This window comes from Musca vetustissima, unplaced genomic scaffold (genome assembly GCF_032173495.1).
Source record: "Musca vetustissima isolate MV318-11 ecotype Yass unplaced genomic scaffold, APGP_CSIRO_Mvet_v1 utg22101, whole genome shotgun sequence".
Lineage (NCBI taxonomy): Eukaryota > Metazoa > Arthropoda > Insecta > Diptera > Muscidae > Musca > Musca vetustissima.
In genome coordinates this window covers 1-20,610 of record NW_026874843.1, presented here as the reverse complement: position 1 = coordinate 20,610, position 20,610 = coordinate 1, and the positions used below count along the sequence as shown (strand labels likewise).

The following is a 20,610-nucleotide window of genomic DNA, read 5'->3' as shown; positions in this document are numbered from 1 at the left end:
TTTAAAAATCGATGCAAATAAATATAATAATCCTATAAAATTATTCTTTAACTATAATCCATAATAAACTATAATCCATTAATAAATAAATTTTAGTCATTCATTACAATCAAATTGTGGTGAAATAAATAAATCACATCATAAAAAAACTACCGGAATCATAAAATACACATTGTACAACATATCATCGCTGTAGTCAATAAAATGCCGAACACGTAGCAATTACCCGACTTATTTCGGTATGTTAATTGTCAAGTTAATCCGCTATTTAGAGTATTATTCATAGTTATGCTTTGGTATGTCATTTTAGTTGTTTTGTTTACAACCATTTCAATGGTTTTGATGACGACAAACAAAATCGAAAAAATTAAAATTTCGTCAAGTTACGAAATTCAAGAACATTGAAAGTCAAGGACATGGGACTTAGTATTCATTTTATGAAGGGTAGGTAGTATGACCGACAATTTTTGTAGTAAAGAACTACTACGAAAACAACAGTAATAAACAAACCTATAAAGAAGTACAAAACGTGAAGTGGAAATACAATAGGTGGTATTTTTGAATTATGTTACAATGTCCTTCGTTTTGTCAAGGAAAATTTATATGGTCTACGTTTACCCACCCGATTATAATGATAATTTGGTTTTAACAACTCAAAATATTCGTTTGAGTACACGTAAGGTTATGTTGATTCCCAAAAAACGTCACGATATTTAAGACAACGATTTTACAGACATATTTTTATTACATCAAGGAAATTTATTGGCGAAAACAAAATGTTTATTTTCACTATTTGAAAAATGTCCATACAATGCTCATGCCTCACTTTTCTCAAAGGAAGGAGGTCTGATTTATCATTATGCGTTCTTAGGGGGTAACAAATTTATTTAAAATATTTTTGTTATACCCTTCACCACACTGTGGTACAGGGTATTATGTCTTTGTGCATATGTATGTAACAGGTAAAAGGAAACGAGATAGACACATGGCTCCTTTTGAGAATATGCATAGAATCACTTTCTGAGTCGATTTATGAATGTCCGTCTGTCTGACCATGTTAAATTGTAAACAAAGTTCAGGTCGCATTTATGATCCGAATTTGAAATTTGTCATAGGTCACTTATTTGGCCCAAGGACGAACCCAATTGAAATTGGGAAAATCGGTTCAGATGTAGATATAGCTCATATATATACATATATTCGTCCGATTTTAGGTAAATGATGCACCAAAGTCCCTATATATCCTTCGATTTGCACGAAATTTGGCTTAGTGTACTGGGTTGAGTCTAGAACCAAACTCTTAGTGTGTGTCCGATTAACACGAAATTTTGCACAACGTATCAAATTGAGACTTGATTGACGTTATTGCGTTTTGTTGAAATTGGTACAGATGTAGCCATAGCTTCCATATGTATTTCGAATGGGTGTCTGATTCAGATTCAATTTTTAACAGTACGACGTACCGAATATCTTGTATCAATTTAGCTGTACATCGTTTTCCATAAATTTGCCCATGTTACGCAGACGATTCTAAATATGCCCGATTGAAATTAAATTTAGCGTAGGTTGCAGAAAGGCATGAGTATATTTCTTCGAGGGGACATTGACGTTCAATTGTAAGGGATGTACAAAATACCCAAAGTGGCGAAGGGTATCATATAGTAGGCCCAGTTCGACTTTACTACTTTTCTTACTGGTTTTACTTAGGATTTTTGACAATTGTCCTTAAGTCCATCGATTTTGGTAGTTTAAAGTCGTAGATACATTTTTCAAACCAAGTGACTTTAATGTCAAGTTAATCACGATAGAGCTATGAACTTATGATGTATGGGATTGTAAAATTGGATATATCGGTCCACTTTTTGGTATATTCCTCATATAACGGTACCCCACAATATTCGGTATTTTGGAAAATTCTAATTTAATATTTTGAATTCATTCGGTACACAGCTTTTTAACAGCGAATTTCAATATCAATTCACGGTTTGGTATGTAACCGCTTATACGAGTAAAGAACACATCCCATTTTCGTTATTTTTTGGGGTTTATCCGCATTTACTCACCGAAATGGCTGTAAGTTTAAATTCTAGGTTCTTGAAGAAGGAACAAAATCTTTGAAAAATTTTCGATGTAGTATCCCCATTACAGCCACCGAAGTGGGGAGACATTACGTGATCTTGGAGTATAATAAACATAATTAAAGAAATGTTTCGAATAGGTCTTGGTCCTGTCTTATTTGGCATTTTTAAGGTTTTAACCGAATATTCTTATAGAAGTGGTTTGGCATTATGCGTTCTTAGAGGATGAAAAACATTATGCAGAACGTTTTCGATATATGAGCTTATTTCGATATAATACCTTCCCACATAAAAATCCCCATATATTTTTTTTGCATTTTAAGGTTTTAACCGAATATTCTCATAGAAGTGGTTTGACATTATGCGTTCTTAGAGGATGAAAAACATTTTGCAGAACGTTTTCGATATATGAACTTATTTCGATATAATACCTTTCCACATAAAAATCCCCCTATTTTTTGGTATTTGAAGGTCTTGGTCGCAATTTCCACTGATGTGGCTATAATAATGCTATTATAACTCTTTCTAGTAATCTTCTAAGGGTACCGCCATTCTCGATTTCATTTTTCGACAAGTTTCAACCAGCTGGCAAATGAGCATACATCATGTCAAAGTCTTGTAACTTTGCGTACATATATTTGAGGAAAAAGATACTAAATGGACAAATTTTGTTGTTGTTTTTTTTTTTTGTAATCTCAAAATTCTAAAGCAAATAGAATAAGCACAAATATTGCTTTGGTATGAATCAGGATTTTTTGGAAAATCGCCTATTTTCGACCACTTGTATTCGCCTATTTTCAACGATTCCCTTTTTTCACGATCCAGAATAACGTGAATGAGTAATTCAAAAATATTTTAAGCAATTAATTTTTCATACATTCCGAACAACAAATTTCAATTGTTTGGGGTAGGTAAGTGACGTTCATCAAATACGTGACTAAATTTAATTGAAATCATAATACAATTGTTTTTATAGCTTTGATATGCAGTGGCGTTTTTGAGTTAAATTTAAACTGCCGTTTTATCGGGCTTTATACAAAAGCTTCTGATCTATATTTCCATATATCAATTCGTATTTATCGATGAAAATCTGAAATGATATTTCGCAGACATACCTTCATAATATGTTATATTGGTCTACCGAATGCGATTCGCGTATACGATCGACAAGGTAAACATCAGAACCAATACCTTTGACACACCAATACTATTTTATTTTGATATGCTACGAATTTTAATTAAAAACAATGTTTATGATTTACTCACATAAACACAACAATTCGATAATTGTGGCTATCTGCTACCGGATATATAAAGTTGAATTTCTTCTTAATTCAATATCAGTAGTTCTCCAATTAGCAGAGTAACCACATTTCAAAAAAAAAAATCTTTCAAAGCAAAATGTTCAAATTCGTAAGTCAAACTGAAGAACTACATATTTATTAACAGATATTAAAAACCTATTAATTTCATTTAGGCCGTTGTCATCTTCGCTGTCCTTGCCTGTGCTGCTGCCAAGCCTGGTTTGGTTACTCCATTGGCTTATACTACTCCAGCTGCTGTTGTTGCTGCTGCCCCAGCTCCATTTGTAACCGCCACCAGTAGCCAATATGTTGCCCGTAACTACAATGGTATTGCCACTGCTCCAGTTGTTGCCCCCGTTGCTACCCCTGTTGTTGCCAAAACTGTCGCTGCTCCCATTGTTGCCAAGACCTTCGCTGCTCCAGTAGCTGCTGCCTACACCACACCTGTTGCTGGCGCCTACACTGCTCCAGTTGTTGCCAAGTACGCTGCCACCTATGCCGCTCCATTCGCTTACTCTGCTCCTTTGACTTATGCTGCTGCTCCAGCTTCTGTTTTGTTGTAAACACTTATTATCCATATGACTCGACCAAATAAATTATTAACATAAACGAACATTTAATTTTTTTATTTGAAACAGTAATTGTTTGTCAATATAGGTAAATTATACGATGGCTATTAAAAATATTTGTGATGTGGTTTCATCATTCTTCAAAGTATTATCCAGAACATTTTCGTGTACTCAAACCAATTGTGGTAGCTCTTTTTCCAATCTGATTGAAATACCTCCAGAACATGTTTTTTAGCGCTGCAGCATTAAAAATAAGTCATTGGGTTGTCAAGTCAGGGTTTCATGACGGATGACCTATGCATCTCACTGTATGGTTTGACTCAATGTGTGAGAGCTCGAATTGTCTTCTTCGGTTTCTTATGTCTCTGAAGACTTCAGACAATGAAATTATGGTGTACACGATTTCTTCACAGTTTTTTTCCAAAAATTTGGCTTGTTTTCGAAGACCCACATGGTCGATTGATACTTTGTTTCAAGCTAATACGCATAAAACCATTATTCGTCATTTGTTACAATATTACAAAGGTCCTTGTGGGATCCAACGAGATCAAACCATTTTTAAGAATATGTCACATGACGAACATGACTTATCAGCACCAACAGCATAAAAATGGTAGCGTTCGAGCTCTATATGAGAGCATTTTGCTTGTTTAAGTAGTCACCGAAGCGAAAATAAGGTTATTCAATCCATATTATTTGTCTATGGAACTTTGGTTAATTTTCATGGATTACAAGGAAAAATTATATATATAATTCGTGCTGTTAATTATATAACAGCACCAATATTTAGATCCATAGCCTTATAGATAATGGATTCAGACCCCACGCAATGTCTCTTTGTCGGTCTGGCCGGCTGGTGCGCACGATAACTCTCGAAGGAATATCTCCTCCAAACTCAGTTCAAGTTCGAAGATGGAGAATATTTTCGACAAACGATCAACATTTAGTTTAAAATTAATTTTAAAATATTAGGCAAACATTCTGTTCAATTTGAACAAAACATTTCAAATCCCATTATCTTTACTAAGACTATATCAAGTCCGAAGATAGGACCCATTGGTTCATTCTTTCTAGCTCTTCTCCCACATAGTGTAAAATTTTTCATTATTTATAAAACCAATATTAGGCTAATGGAATGCCTGATTTGATCCAAACGGTGCACATCGTAACATTTCCTTCAAACTCAAATTATGGTTGAAAGTGAGGGAACTGGGCCCACTCCTGCCGGTACCTCCACAGCAAAAGGGTAAAAATTGTGCAGAAAATACCTTTTATAATATCATTCCAACAGAGCATCCGATTTAAACCAAACATTGCACAACTTAATATATTAACCATGGCTGTTGGGAGATGGGACTTATGGTCCACTTCTCCATAATGGGTCAACTTGGTACATCTTATAAAATACGAAAGGAAAATCCAAATTTCATTCAAACTTTGCTTAGCGTAATATTTTTATCTAACATAGATCGAATCCAAAGCTGGAATCATCAGTCCTCCCCTCCTTGCACCTTCTCCCCAATAGTTCAAAATGTTTAAAATTTGTTAATCCAATATCAATAGTGTGGAATGTCCGATTTGATGCCAAATATCCACATCGTAATATTTCTTTCAAACTTAATTCATGTGGGAAGATGGGGATCACCAGTCCACTCCTTCTGGTACCTCCCGCGCAAAATGGTACCAAAGGATTCAATTGAGGGACAGGTTTTGACAAAGCGCATTATAAAATTACTGGCATACTTTAACGATTGCTGTAGGGATTTCGGATTCTCCATAGGCATATAGGATCTTCGCTTAGAAAATTGTTGATATCTCATTGGTTGGAAGAATTCGGTTTTCATCATATGCTCATGTTTACAACAATTAAAAAAATTTAGAAAGTTGATAACAACCTTCTACATTTTTTAAGGAATTCTAAAAATTCCATAGAAGAATATGAAAATAGCAAATGTTCGTTTAAGTAAATAATTTATTTGGTTCAAGCATGTCGATCATAAGCAACAAGTTTTTACAACAAAACTGGAGCAGCAGCATAGGTCAAAGGAGCAGAGTAAGCGAAGGGCGCGGCATAAGTGGCAGCGTATTTGGCGACCAGGGGAGCAGAGTAGGCGGCAGCAACAGGGGTGGTGTAGGCAGCAGCTACTGGAGCGGCGAAAGTCTTGGCAACAATGGGAGCAGCAACAGTTTTGGCAACAACAGGAGTAGCAACGGGGGCAACAACTGGAGCAGTGGCAATACCATTGTAGTTACGGGCAACGTATTGGCTACTGGTGGCAGTCACGAAGGGAGCAGGGGCGGCAGCAACAACAGCAGCGGGTGAGGTGTAGGCCAATGGGGTAACCAAACCGGGCTTGGCGGCAGCACAAGCAATGACAGCGAAGATGACAACGGCCTGAAGGAAATTAAAATATTTTTAATATTGTTTAATAAATATGTTGGGTTTCAGTTTGACTTACGAATTTGAACATTTTGTTTGGATGGTTTTTTGAAATGCGGTTATCTGCTAATTGGAGAACAACTGATATTGAATTAAGAATAAACTCAACTTTATATATCCCGCAAGCCGATAGCCAAAATAGTCAAGTTGTTGTGTTTTTGGTTGTTAACATTAAGTAAATCAATTAAAATTCGTAACGCCTTCAAGTGAGTTGTGTGGAACAATACATACACACGTACATATGATGATATGTAGTAGTATTGGTGTTGAGAAAGGTAATGCTTCTGATGTTTACTTTGTTCATCGTATAAGTAGGGCAATATTAGTGGACCTCTATATCACATTATGAATTTCGTGTACGAAATACAATTTCTGAATTTAATTGATTAATATGTATTTATGTATAGAAATATAGACCAGTAGCTGTTATGAAAAATGGATATCAAATCTATAAAAACAAATGTAATGTGATTTCAATTAAATTTAGTCACGTATTTGATGAACTTCACTAACCTACACCAAACAATTGAAATGTGTATATTGGAATGTATGAATCGTTTAAAATATAATTTTTGAATTACTCATTACAATCTTAAAATACTAACTTTGTACCTTGTACCTTTTAAACTCTGTATTTAGGATATTATCATTTAGCTTAATTTTTGTCTGCCTTCTACTTGATCTAGAGGTTCAAATATCTTGAAAATTTAATCGGGAAAGGACATTATTTGACAATGTATTTCTAGACAATTTTCTAACATTCCAAGGACCCAATCGTCAAAGACACGATATTTTCATTAGTTTTTGATTTATCTAACTTTATGAGCCTTAAGTTTCAACCCTTACCTATTTCCAAAGAAAATGAGAAATGATCCAATCTGGACCTTTTGTAGGCATTTTGGTTTCTACATAGGGGCAGACGACCTTCTCGCAGAAAAATGTAAATATCTAACTATTCAACTTCACATAAAATGTCATACACACTGCCTTATGGCCGAGGCTTTGCTACGGTATATTGGTTTTATACCTCAAGTTTCTTTGGACCAAATCCGTTCTGTTGCGCTTTGAACCAAACTTTGTATAAACTTTTATCTTTCACAACCCTAGATCAAGTCCGAAGATTGGACCCATTAGTTCAGTCCTTCTGGTACCTTCCCCAAAAAGTGTCAATATTTTAAATACAGTATTTTTCGGTTAATTGCATATCAAAATTTGCACAATTTTTTGTTCAATTAACCGAGGAACCAATTATCCGATACCCGCTTAAGGGAACCCCCCCATTCTCGATTTTAATTTTTCAAGATTTTCAATGAGCTGGTAAATCAATACCAATGGTTGTTAAGGTTTGTAACTTTGCACATATATAATTGATTTAAAAGAGAAGAAAAATAATTTACAAAAAATTTTTGTCATTGTTTTTTGCAATTAAAGAAAAGTCCTTATTTTTGATGGTAGGCATGATAACTCCTCACTGGAACATCGGAATCCGAAAATTCCAAAGGTGTTAGAAAGAGTACATGTCTGGCTCTCGTATAAACTAGGATTATTGACTTCGCTCAAAAATTAACAAAATGGCGGACTTTTGAAAAAATATTTTTGGAAAATCGACGATTTTTTACCAAAAACCAAGTTAAAAAATAAGGAAGAATTTCACCGATTGGCTTTATCCTAGTTCATACGAGAGCTATATACTCACAGAGAAACGTGTAAAAATTTGGAATCGATTGGGTTATTAGTTTTTGAGTTATCGTGCCGGCCATTCACAAAAGAGAAAAACGCGTTTAAAGTTTGAGAAGCCCTTTAGGCTATATCTTCAAGAGTTCTTAAGATTTTCACTTGAAATTTTGTAGGGACATTCTTGAATTAGTGTATCAAAAAAAAAAAAAAAAAAAAAAAAATAGACCCCGTGAATGGGGGGTGCGGGTTCCCTTAATTGAACTGTTTGTTCAATTACAGAAATCACGCATAATTGGGCGAAATTAATTTCTAATTTTATTGTCAAATACAAATTAAAATCATAAGCTTTCTCGCGATTTTTCCCTAGCAATGAACATATATGTTCAATTAGTAGTACCCTAGTATTTTTCATAAACGATGTCAAATATGTATGTAAAACCAGTAAGGAAGGATAAAAAAATCGGACTGGGCCGACTACATGATACATATGTATCCTAACAGACGTCGCTCTTCGCCCGAAATTGAACGAACATAAATATATGGTTTTTATCTATCTATATTTTTGTGAACAATGTTCAAATTTGAAGGTTGGTGTACCATTTACCTAAAATCGGACAAAAATATATATGGAAGCTATATCTAACTCTGAACTAATTTCAACGAAACTTGTCAGAGATTAAGTTATATTAACTTCAGTACATGGTCAAAAATTGTGTGCCAATTGGACAAACTTTGGGTCTTTCGCACACAACGTACATAAAAACAACGTACATATATATGGGAGCTATATCTAGATCTGAACCGATTTTCACGAAAATTTATCATTCTACACTTAATTCAGTACGCTATGCAAATCGAAATCAATTTAAAAAATATATATGGAAGCTATATCTAAATCTGCACACATTTTCATGAAACTTAGCACATATCATTCTAGACTCAATTCAGTACGCCATGCCAAATTATATAGGGGCTTTGGTACACCATTTACATAAAATCGGACGAAAATATATATATGTGAGCTATATCTAAATCTGAACCAATTTTTCTCCATTTCAATAGTGTTCGCCCTTGGGCCGAATAAATTTGGTGTAAAAAATTGCATGTAAATCGGATTATAAATGCGACATGTACTTTGTTTACAATTTAATACAACAGACGGACGGCCGGGCATGCATAAATGGGCTCAGAAAGTGATTCTTTGCATATTCTCAAAATGAACAATGGGTCTATGAAAATGCCAGATTATTTTTCAATAATAAGGCAATTAACCGGTGAAATATATGAGGAAATTTATTTCTGATGACATGAATTTGGAACCAATTAAACGGGAAATCAAATAACAGGGTTTAATTATCCGTATGCAATATGTGTTTTCGTATGCAATATTTTTTTGTTTCATCATGTGGATCAATTAAGCGGGGAAACAAATAAATCGTAGGGTCAATTAACCGAAAAATACTGTACTTCTAAATCCAATATTAAGCGAATGGAATGTCCGGTTTGATCCATCCTCTACATACCGTAATATTTACTTTTCAAACGCACAAATTGGGCAAAACTGTGCTGAAAATGTTCCAAATTTGTCCACACCTTCGAGTAGTTCCCACGCAAAGGGTTTAAATTTTGAAATTTTGTAAGTCTTATATGAAACAAAGGCATGACCGTATTTATTATCCGAATAATATGAAATAAAGTTTCAAAGACCAAGCTCAAATCCTATAGATATTTTGAAAATTCAATTTCAGATTTAGATATAGCTTTGATATTTTCTACACCAAAGACCCATAAATTGTCAGGTTAACATGAAATTTTGAGAATCGTCCAAATGTGTCCACTCCTTTTGTTCAAATCGGTTCAGACACCTACTTTTGGACTAAATTGAAAAGTATTGATATTCTTAAAATCTCTGACCTCTATAAATAAATTTAACGTACTTTTTCGGTACCTCAATCCTCAGAGACACTTTGACGTACCACTAAGGTTTACTTAACATAACATGTTAAGTTATATATGGTCTTATGGATAGGAAACCATATATAATATATGGTCTTATGGATAGGACATAAGACCATATATAATATCAATTTATATATACACATTCTACTCCCACCTTTATTATACATGGTATTTCATATACAATAATAATTATTTTATATTTCCTCTAGTGACCTGACTCAATTCGAAATTTTATTACTTTATGTTTCATTTACTTTACCGTTAAAATCTAAATCAGTACAATTTCCATTTCTTATGCCATATCCCAGTAGAAAGTGTCTTGCAGACAACATTAACGAATCGGGCAAGACAATGGCAATTCCTTGAAGACACTTTGCAGACAACAATGTGAGATCCTTGACGAAATTTCCACACAAGTGTCGCAGTATTCATGCAAGACAACTTGGGCGACAAGGTAAGCGAAGTTGTCGTTGACGACAACTTCGGGACAAAACTCCCTACTTTTCGTTGACGGCTATCATCGACTATGTCGTTCACACAGTCGTTGACGACTGAATACCCATTGTCATCAATCATACCCCATTAAAAATTAAAATAAAAATATACATACATATACATTTTCCATTTATATTTTTATAGCATGTAATTTATTATATAACAAGAATTATACATTGCATTTACGTTTATAATAATATAAATAAACACATTGCATGATAAGTTGTCGAGATAATTTTCTCCATTTTAACATCATCTGTAGAGAAACAACAACATTAAAACGCTTTAAAATATGAAACATCTTTCAGATATTACTTACAATATTTCACCAATTGTCATTTATTTGCCCCATCCTAAGAGTAAAAGAAAGCAATTAACTTACCTATTTCAACCGAGATTCTTAATTCGTATATACCCAGTAGAAAATACTCTCTAGCGTGACAATTTCATTGACGAAACGTTGACGAAATTTATGGAATTGTCATTCATGACTAAACACATGATATGTCGTCGAAAATGTCGTTCTTCTCGAAATATGAAAACAAAACAAAAATAGTCTGAATCAAGTGTACTATGAAATATTGACAGAAACGAAGAGAAAAATGTTTCTGAAAAAATATGTATAAGAAATTTAGGTTAAATTTAAATATATAAGAATTAAGAATCTCGGTTGAAATAGGTAAGTTAATTGCTTTCTTTTACTCTTAGGATGGGGCAAATAAATGACAATTGGTGAAATATTGTAAGTAATATCTGAAAGATGTTTCATATTTTAAAGCGTTTTAATGTTGTTGTTTCTCTACAGATGATGTTAAAATGGAGAAAATTATCTCGACAACTTATCATGCAATGTGTTTATTTATATTATTATAAACGTAAATGCAATGTATAATTCTTGTTATATAATAAATTACATGCTATAAAAATATAAATTGAAAATGTATACATATGTATATTTTTATTTTAATTTTTAATGGGGTATGATTGATGACAATGGGTATTCAGTCGTCAACGACTGTGTGAACGACATAGTCGATGATAGCCGTCAACGAAAAGTAGGGAGTTTTGTCCCGAAGTTGTCGTCAACGACAACTTCGCTTACCTTGTCGCCCAAGTTGTCTTGCATGAATACTGCGACACTTGTGTGGAAATTTCGTCAAGGATCTCACATTGTTGTCTGCAAAGTGTCTTCAAGGAATTGCCATTGTCTTGCCCGATTCGTTAATGTTGTCTGCAAGACACTTTCTACTGGGTATTTAAATTTAACCTAAATTTCTTATACATACATATATTTTTTCAGAAACATTTTTCTCTTCGTTTCTGTCAATATTTCATAGTACACTTGATTCAGACTATTTTTGTTTTGTTTTCATATTTCGAGAAGAACGACATTTTCGACGACATATCATGTGTTTAGTCATGAATGACAATTCCATAAATTTCGTCAACGTTTCGTCAATGAAATTGTCACGCTAGAGAGTATTTTCTACTGGGTCTATCCCTATAGCTCAATCCTCAACAGTAATTTTAATTCCTAATTTCAGGTTTTCAGCTCTATCCGTTCACCCAAAATCCAAATTGTACTAAATTTATTAACATTTAGTAGTTTCGTACCCATAAGTACGAATTTCCTGAACTCCTCAATCCTACACTTCAACAGTCATTTAAATTCCTAATTTCAAGACTCCAGTTCTATCTGTACACCTAAATCCAACTTGTATCAAATTTTGTACTTTTAGTCCTCTACTCCAAAAGTAATCGTAATTCATATTTTCAGGACTCCATCTCTATATGCTTAAATAAATTTAAATAGTACCAAATTTAGTACTTCTCATACACATAAGTACTCAAAATTTCATGCTTCTAGCTTTAGCCGTTTCGTCTGGGCGATGTCAGTCACTCACTCGCTTATCACTAAGCACCTTTATATATTAAGGTTATATAAGGCATTCTCGATTTAATTTATTAACAAGCAATGACCCTTAATCCGGGGTCTATGACGTTTAATCCGGATTAAGCCTTAATCCCCTCAATGACCCTTAATCGCCGCAATGGCCTTAATCCGGGGTCAATGACCCTTAATCCGGATTAAGCTTTAATCTCCTCAGTGACCCCTAATCCGGGGTCAATGACCTTTAATCCGGGGTCAATGAGGGGATTAAGGGTCATTGACCCCGGATTAAAAGTCATTGACCCCGGATTAAGGGTGACTGAGGGGATGAAGGCTTAATCCGGATTAAGGGTCACTGAGGGGATTAAGGGTCACTGAGGGGTCCTGGGTCATTGACCCCGGATTAAAAGACATTGAGGGGATTAAGGCTTAATCCGTATTAAGGGTAATTGACCCCGGATTAAGGGTCACTGAGGGGATTAAGGGTCATTGACCCCGGTAAGGGTCACTGAGGTCATTAAGGCTTAATCCGGATTAAGGGTCATTGACCCCGGATTGAAGGTCATTGACCCCGGATTAAGGGTCACTGAGGGGATTAAGGCTTAATCCGGTCCCCGGATTAAAGGTCACTGAGGGGATTAAGGGTCATTGACCCCGGATTAAAAGTCATTGACCCGGATTAAGGATGACTGAGGGGATTAAGGCTTAATCCGGATTAAGGGTAATTGACCCCGGATTAAGGGTCATTGAGGGGATTAAGGGTCACTGAGGGGTCCTGGGTCATTGACCCCGGATTAAAAGTTATTGAGAGGATTAAGGCTTAATCCGGATTAAGGGTAATTGACCCCGGATTAAGGGTCACTGAGGAGATTAAGGGTCATTAACCCCGGATTAAAGGTCATTGACTCAGGATTAAGGATCATTGAGGGGATTAAGGCTTAATCCGGATTAAAGGTCATTGACCCCGGTTTAAGGGTCATTGCTCGGTAATAAATTAATTCGAGAATGCCGTATATAACCTTAATATATAAAGGAGCTAAGTTATAAGTGAGTGACTGTGAGATCATCGCCCAGATGAATCGGCTGAAGCAAGAAGTATGAAATTTTGAGTACTTATATTACTTGGCGTAATGATTATCTCCTTTTTAACAGGATCTGTAAAGAAACAACAAAATTAAAATGCATTGGAATATGAAACATCTTTCAGATATTACTTACAATATTTCACCAATTGCCATTTATTTGCCCCATCCTAAGAGTAAAACAATGCATTTAAATAATGATATAAATAGTTATATATTCTTTTAAACTTACCTATTTTAACCAAGATAGCACGTCTTCTTTATCTCAAATTTCTTATATGTATATATTTTCAGAAACATTTTTCTCTTCGTTTCTGTCAATATTTCATAGTACACTCGATTCAGACTATTTTTGTTTTGTTTTAATTTTTCGAAAAGAACGACATTTTCGACGACATATCATGTTTTTAGTCATGAATGACAATTCCATATATTTCGTCAACGATTCGTTAACGAAATTGTCACGCAAGAGAGTATTTTCTACTGGGATATAGTATACATTGTATACTCATGTATATATATTTTCATACAAACACACTATCGTGTGTTACGAATTTTAATTGAATCAAAAACATTAATGATTCACTTCATACGTGTATGATAGTATTTATGCTAACCTATTCAAAAGCAATTCAATGACACAGATTTATTTATTATATAAAGTTGAATGTATTCTTAATTCAATATCAGTTGTTCTCCTTTTAGCAGAGTAAACACATTTCAAAAAAAAAAACTTTCAAAGCAAAATGTTCAAATTCGTAAGTCGAACTTATGCCCAAAATATTTATTAAAAAATATTAAATATCCATTATTTTCTTTTAGGCCGTTGTCATCTTCGCCGTCATTGCTTGTGCTGCTGCCAAGCCTGGTTTGGTTACTCCTTTGTCCTACACCGCACCCGCTGCCGTGGTTGCTACTGCCCCAGCTCCATTTGTCACCGCCACCAGTAGCCAATATGTTGCCCGTAACTACAATGGTATTGCTACTGCTCCAGTTGTTGCTCCCGTTGCTACCCCTGTTGTTGCCAAAACTGTTGCTGCTTCCATTGTTGCCAAGACCTTCGCTGCTCCAGTAGCTGCTGCCTACACCACACCTGTTGCTGCCGCCTATACTGCCCCAGTTGTTGCCAAATACGCCGCTACTTATGCTGCTCCATTCGCTTACTCTGCTCCATTTGCTTACTCTGCTCCATTGAACTATGCTGCTGCTCCAGCTCCAGTTTTGTTGTAAAAACTTGTAGCTTATAACCACCGTGCTTTGACCAAATAAATTATTTACTTAAATCGAACATTTGAGTTTTTATATATAAAAAATTTTTGAATTTTAGAAGAATTTTTAGAAGAGTTAATTGAAACTATTGTTTTCTAATCTGCGTCGTTTTTGTAACCATATTTTGTATAAAGACTTGGGTCTTAGGATATATAAGGTTCAGTTAAAATAATCACATCAGCTCCTGATCTGACACAGTTTCTATCTTACTGACAACTACCACGGAACTCTATCTTTTTGTGTATTTTTATTTCGAGCCTGGGCAATATTTCATGGAAGTTGCACCCTCTTGACCGTCTGGAGGTCAAACATTACTAATATTCAGTACAGCCCTACTAATTACTTGTTCAGATTCCCTTCACCGCCATATATATATATATATATATATATATATAAGTTGGTATCAAGAGAGGATTTTGAGAATCAACTACTGGAGTTTTTTGAAAATAGAGAGCAGGATTTCTATGAGAGAGACATTATGAAGTTACCTTTGAAATGTCAAAGACGGCGCATAATTGGCCCAAATCGGACATTCCGAAGCATGCTAAATAAAGTCCTATAGTTTATATAAAATAATGGATTTCTATTAAATTTGTCATTCCTCCAAAAATATTCACCCAAGACCCAAGATTTTTGAGATTTTGGACACGTTTTTCAAACAGAATTAAATGTAACAGGGTATTTTGGGTATCATAGTATAGTATATCTTTTTTCTAAAAATTATTAATATCTACTCAAGTTGCAGGTTAGCCTCTATATAACGATACCCTATATTATTCGGTAATTTTGGAATTTCGTACATATTTTTCTTTAAATATTTCTTGAAGGGAACACCCCCACCCCATTCACGATTTTATATTTTCAAGTTTTTCAATGGGCTGGTAAATTAATACCAATGCATGTTAAGGTTTGTAACTTCATTTTTTTTTAAATCGTTCGTTCCCATGCCACTCTTACCCGCCCCTCACACATATATATTTGAAGATTTAAAAGATAAGAAAAATAATTAACTAAATATAGTTGTTGTTTTGTTGGTTAAATAAAAGTCCTTATTTTTGACGGCGACCATGACAACTCCTTACAGGAACATCGGAATCCGAAAATTCCAACGGTGTTAGAAAGAGTTCATGTGTGGTTCTCGTATGAACTAGGATTATTAACATCACTCAAAAATTAACAAGATGGCGGACCTTATATTTTTTTTGAAATTCGCCATTTTTTACGGCAATCTAGTTAACCAGTTAACAAATAAGGAAGATCTTCACCGATTGGCTTTATTCTAGTTCATACGATAGCTACACTTGGAACAGATTGGATTATTAATTTTTGAGTTATCGTGCCCGCCATTCGTAAACACACATTTTCGAGAAAAATGAGTTTAAAAATTAGATGCAATCACTTGATGCTGACACAATACATCGGCTATATCTTCAAGAGTTCTTGAGATTTTCACTTGAAATTTTGTAAGGAATTCTTGAATTAGAGTAGATTCGAACTAAATTGAAGAAAATTTTGACAACGAGAATGGGGGGTCCCCTTAAATACCAAAATAGCACCTCCTAGAGGAAAAACACTTTTACCATTAGTGTAAGATATTTTCTATTATTCAGTATTTTTATACTCTACACAACTATGTTGTCAGGATATTATAGCTTTATGCAGCTCCAAAAGTTTGTAACGCCGCGAAATATTGATCCTAGACCCACCTTTAAGTATACCGATCTTCATATCTTGACTAGCTGAGTCGATCTAGACATGTGTGTCCGTCCGTCCGTCTGTCCATTATAATTTGTAAACACGATAGAGGCCACAGTTATGGACCAATCTTCACGAATTTTTGCATGTAGAATGGGTTCTGGCCAATGAAGACCCCTATTGTTTTTGGAAAAGATCGGTTAATGTTTAGGGGATGAAATGGACCAAAAACTTTATTTTTGTCAGTTTTTCTTGTCGCTCCTGAGGCCGCAATTATGGCCCAAACACCGCGAATTTTTGCATGGAGAAGGGGACGGGCCAAAGAATAAGCATGTCTGTTTTGATAAAGATCGGTCAATATTTAGCGGGTCAAATGAACCCTGACTTTTGTGTGAAAAATGACAAAATTTGTATTCTATGGCGTATATATTTGCCCCTGAAGGACCAAGACCCGAGAAGTTTATAGTGTGTTCAAGAGGAGTGGTTGACCTTTAAATTGATACCAATTATATGGTCGTATGTACTCAGATGTGGGAGTAACACTTAAATATTTACAGGTGCTTACGTATTCAGACATTATTTAGTAAACAATACCACACTAGAGGGCGGAAATATAGCGCTGATCGCTTTGAAAATTGTGATGAAGTGGACCGAAAACTTAATTATTTGTGTTTTTTCTAGTCGATCTATAGGCTCCAATGGAAATAAGAACATCACAACGCAAGGGAAGGAAATCTGAACAAGTAATTAGAAGAGCTGTATTGAACATTAGTAATAATTGTCGGCCTCTAGTTGGTCCAGATAGTTCAAATATCGCGAAATATTGCCCAAGCTCAGAATACAGAACCACATAAAGTTAGATTTACATGGAAGTAGTGTAGGGTATCATATGATCGGCCCCGTCCGACTATACTGCTCCGCTTACTGGTTTATAATATATTTTATCAATTTTAATTTGGATCACCTCCATATAAATATAGCTTCCAAATATTAGTATAGTATGATTTCATACACATATAATCTGTACCAAATATACTTAATAATATCACCTGTTTCATGTACACAAAGTTTAGCTTTTTTGTGTATTAAACTTTTTATTTTCAGTGAATACAACTCCTGACAATCCCACACTCTTGGTGAGGCAGCGTTCTAGGTTGTGCCCCCCTCCAAAGGAAATAAACTTAACATATTTTTTTAATTTAATAATTTATTTGGTTGTGGCATTTATTGGTATGTTAACAGCAAGTTTTTAAAACAAAACTGGGGCAGCGCCATAAGTCAAAGGAGCAGCATAGGTGGCAGCGTATTTGGCAACGACGGGAGCAGTGTAGGCAGCAGCAACTGGAGCAGCGAAAGTCTTGGTAACAATTGGAGCAGCAACAGTTTTGGCTACAACAGGAGCGGCAACGGGAGCAACAACTGGAGCAGTGGCAATACCATTGTAGTTACGGGCAATATATTGGTTACTGGTGGCGGTGACAAATGGAGCTGGGGCAGCAGCAACCACGGCAGCAGGTGCGGTGTAGGCCAATGGGGTAACAAAACCAGGCTTGGCAGCAGCGCAGGCAATGATGGCGAATAGGACAACGACAAATTTGAACATTTTGGTTTTCTAGAGTTTGGTAATGATTTTACTCGAATAGATGAAGAACTTCTGATACTGAAACGCAAATTTACTAAACAATTTATATCCACCAAACACGATCTAGTTATCCACATCAAATGATAAAAATGTTGTGTATGTTTATTTAGTATTTCATTGACATTTTAAAGAACAATCGTTTCAAACAACCACATGCTAACTGTTTTGATATTACCGAAAAACACACCGCCACCAGTAGCCAATATGTTGCCCGCAACTACAATGGTATTGCCACTGCTCCAGTTGTTGCTCCCGTTGCCGCTCCTGTTGTAGCCAAAACTGTTGCTGCCCCCATTGTTGCCAAGACTTTCGCTACTCCAGTCGCTGCTGCCTACACTGCCCCCGTTGTTGCCAAATACGCTGCTCCCTTCGCTTACTCTGCTCCATTGACTTATGGCGCTGCCCCAGTTTTGTTTTAAAAACTTCCTGTTATCATACCAATAAATGCCACAACCGAATAAATTATTAAATTAAAAGACTATGTTTATGTTGTATTTTCTTTGGAGAGGGGAACACATTCAAGAATGTTTGCTTCAACAAGAGGTATCAGATACATCCTAGGAAAAATGTGGATATACAAAGATCAAATAATACTACAATGATGTACGGTTATAACTAGACCTCGGATTTTTGCATATTTTTTATGCTTTATCCGATTGGACTCAAATTTTGTATTTAGGCGTTTCATGCTTTAATTGATCGATATTTGGGGTCATGTCAAAAATATGCAAAAAATATGCAAAAAATATGCAAAATATATGCAAAAAATATGCAAAATATATGCATAAAATATGCAAAATATGCAAAAAATATGCAAAATATGCAAAAAATATGCAAAATATGCAAAAAATATGCAAAATATGCAAAAAATATGCAAAATATGCAAAAATATGCAAAATATGCAAAAAATATGCACGGTATGCTAGGTCGATATGCGATAAATATATGCAAAAAATATACAAAACATGCATTGTCGATATGCAAAATATGCAAAAATATGCAAAATATGCAAAAATATGCAAAATATGCAAAATATGCAAAATATATGCAAAATATGCAAAATATGCAAAAATATGCAAAATATGCAAACATATGCAAAATATGCAAAAATATGCAAAATATGCAAAAATATGCAAAATATATGCAAAATATGCAAAAAATATGCAAAATATGCAAACATATGCAAAATATGCAAACATATGCAAAATATGCAAAAATATGCAAAATATGCAAAAATATGCAAAATATATGCACGGTATGCTAGGTCGCAATATTAAAGATAGAACTTTGAAATTTTGCACATATATTATTATTACTCCTAGGATGTTTGGTATTGGAAATGGGATATATCGGTCCACGTTTTAGTATATCGCCATATAACGGTTATATATGTTTGCATGTTTTATACATATATTTAGCAAATTTTTCATAATGCCCCAAAAATCTAACAGTTGATCCATGAAACGCATACAGTTGATCCAAAAGCACACAAATTCGAAAACTACCCTGATTTTTTTTTTTTTTTTTTTTTGATTAAAATGATTGCATATGTGAAATATGTTGCTCATATTTGCACATATTTTGCATATTTTTGCCTATATTTTTCATATTTTTTGCATATTTCTCGCATATCGACCTAGCATACCGTGCATATTTTTTTGTATATTTTGCATATGTTTGCATATTTTGCATATGTTTGCATATGTTTGCATATTTTGCATATTTTTGCATATTTTGCATATTTTTGCATATTTTGCATATTTTTGCATATTTTGCATATTTTGCATATATTTTGCATATTTTGCATATGTTTGCATATTTTGCATATGTTTGCATATTTTGCATATATTTTGCATATTTTTGCATATTTTGCATATTTTTGCATATTTTGCAAACATATGCAAAATATTTTGCATATATTTTGCATATTTTTGCATATTTTGCATATTTTTGCATATTTTGCATATATTTTGCATATTTTTGCATATTTTGCATATTTTTGCATATTTTGCAAACATATGCAAAATATTTTGCATAGTTTTGCATATTCTGCATATTTTTGCATATTTATAGCATATCGACCTAGCATACCGTGCATATTTTTTGCATATATTTTGCATATTTATCGCATATCGACCTAGCATACCGTGCATATTTTTTGCATATTTTGCATATTTTTGCATATTTTAGCATATATTTTGGATATTTTATGCATATATTTTGCATATTTATTGCATTATCGACCTAGCATATTTTGCATATATTTTGCATATTTTGCATATTTTTTGCATATTTTGCATATATTTTGCATATTTTGCATATTTTTTGCATATTTTGCATATTTTTTGCATATCTCGTGCATATGCAAAATATGCAAATATGCAAAAAATTAAAAAATATGAACCCTTCAAATAATTCTAAATCCTTTGAAACGAATTTGTGTCCAATCAGAATTTCGATATCTTCATTATTAAAAAATATGCAAATATGCAAAATCCGAGGTCTAGTT

The 20,610-nt window shown here is 34.2% G+C and overlaps 4 protein-coding genes across 5 annotated transcripts; 2 read left to right on the top strand and 2 right to left on the bottom strand.

Moving 5' to 3' along the window:
- The first annotated feature begins 3,479 nt into the window (after positions 1 to 3,479).
- Positions 3,480 to 3,945, top strand: LOC133337160 (larval cuticle protein F1-like). The gene is made up of 2 exons (XM_061545418.1): positions 3,480 to 3,491; positions 3,556 to 3,945. The coding sequence occupies exons 1-2, from the start codon at positions 3,480 to 3,482 to the stop codon at positions 3,943 to 3,945; spliced, it is 402 nt and encodes a 133-aa protein (XP_061401402.1).
- Positions 3,946 to 5,962: 2,017 nt separating this feature from the next.
- Positions 5,963 to 6,422, bottom strand: LOC133337170 (larval cuticle protein F1-like). Its single transcript, XM_061545427.1, has 2 exons — positions 6,411 to 6,422; positions 5,963 to 6,346 (listed from the first exon to the last, which is right to left on the bottom strand). Exons 1-2 carry the CDS (start codon positions 6,420 to 6,422, stop codon positions 5,963 to 5,965), a joined length of 396 nt encoding a protein of 131 aa, XP_061401411.1.
- Positions 6,423 to 14,241: 7,819 nt separating this feature from the next.
- Positions 14,242 to 14,725, top strand: LOC133337107 (cuticle protein 70, isoforms A and B-like). 2 transcript variants are annotated; one of them, XM_061545382.1, is made up of 3 exons: positions 14,242 to 14,253; positions 14,318 to 14,516; positions 14,607 to 14,725. In XM_061545382.1, exons 1-3 carry the CDS (start codon positions 14,242 to 14,244, stop codon positions 14,723 to 14,725), a joined length of 330 nt encoding a protein of 109 aa, XP_061401366.1. The 2 variants fall into 2 exon arrangements, with proteins under 2 accessions (XP_061401366.1, XP_061401358.1); XM_061545374.1 differs by having other exon boundaries at positions 14,318 to 14,725.
- Positions 14,726 to 17,708: 2,983 nt separating this feature from the next.
- On the bottom strand, positions 17,709 to 18,062 carry LOC133337086 (calphotin-like). The gene has a single exon (XM_061545353.1). It carries the CDS (start codon positions 18,060 to 18,062, stop codon positions 17,709 to 17,711), a length of 354 nt encoding a protein of 117 aa, XP_061401337.1.
- Positions 18,063 to 20,610: the final 2,548 nt, after the last annotated feature.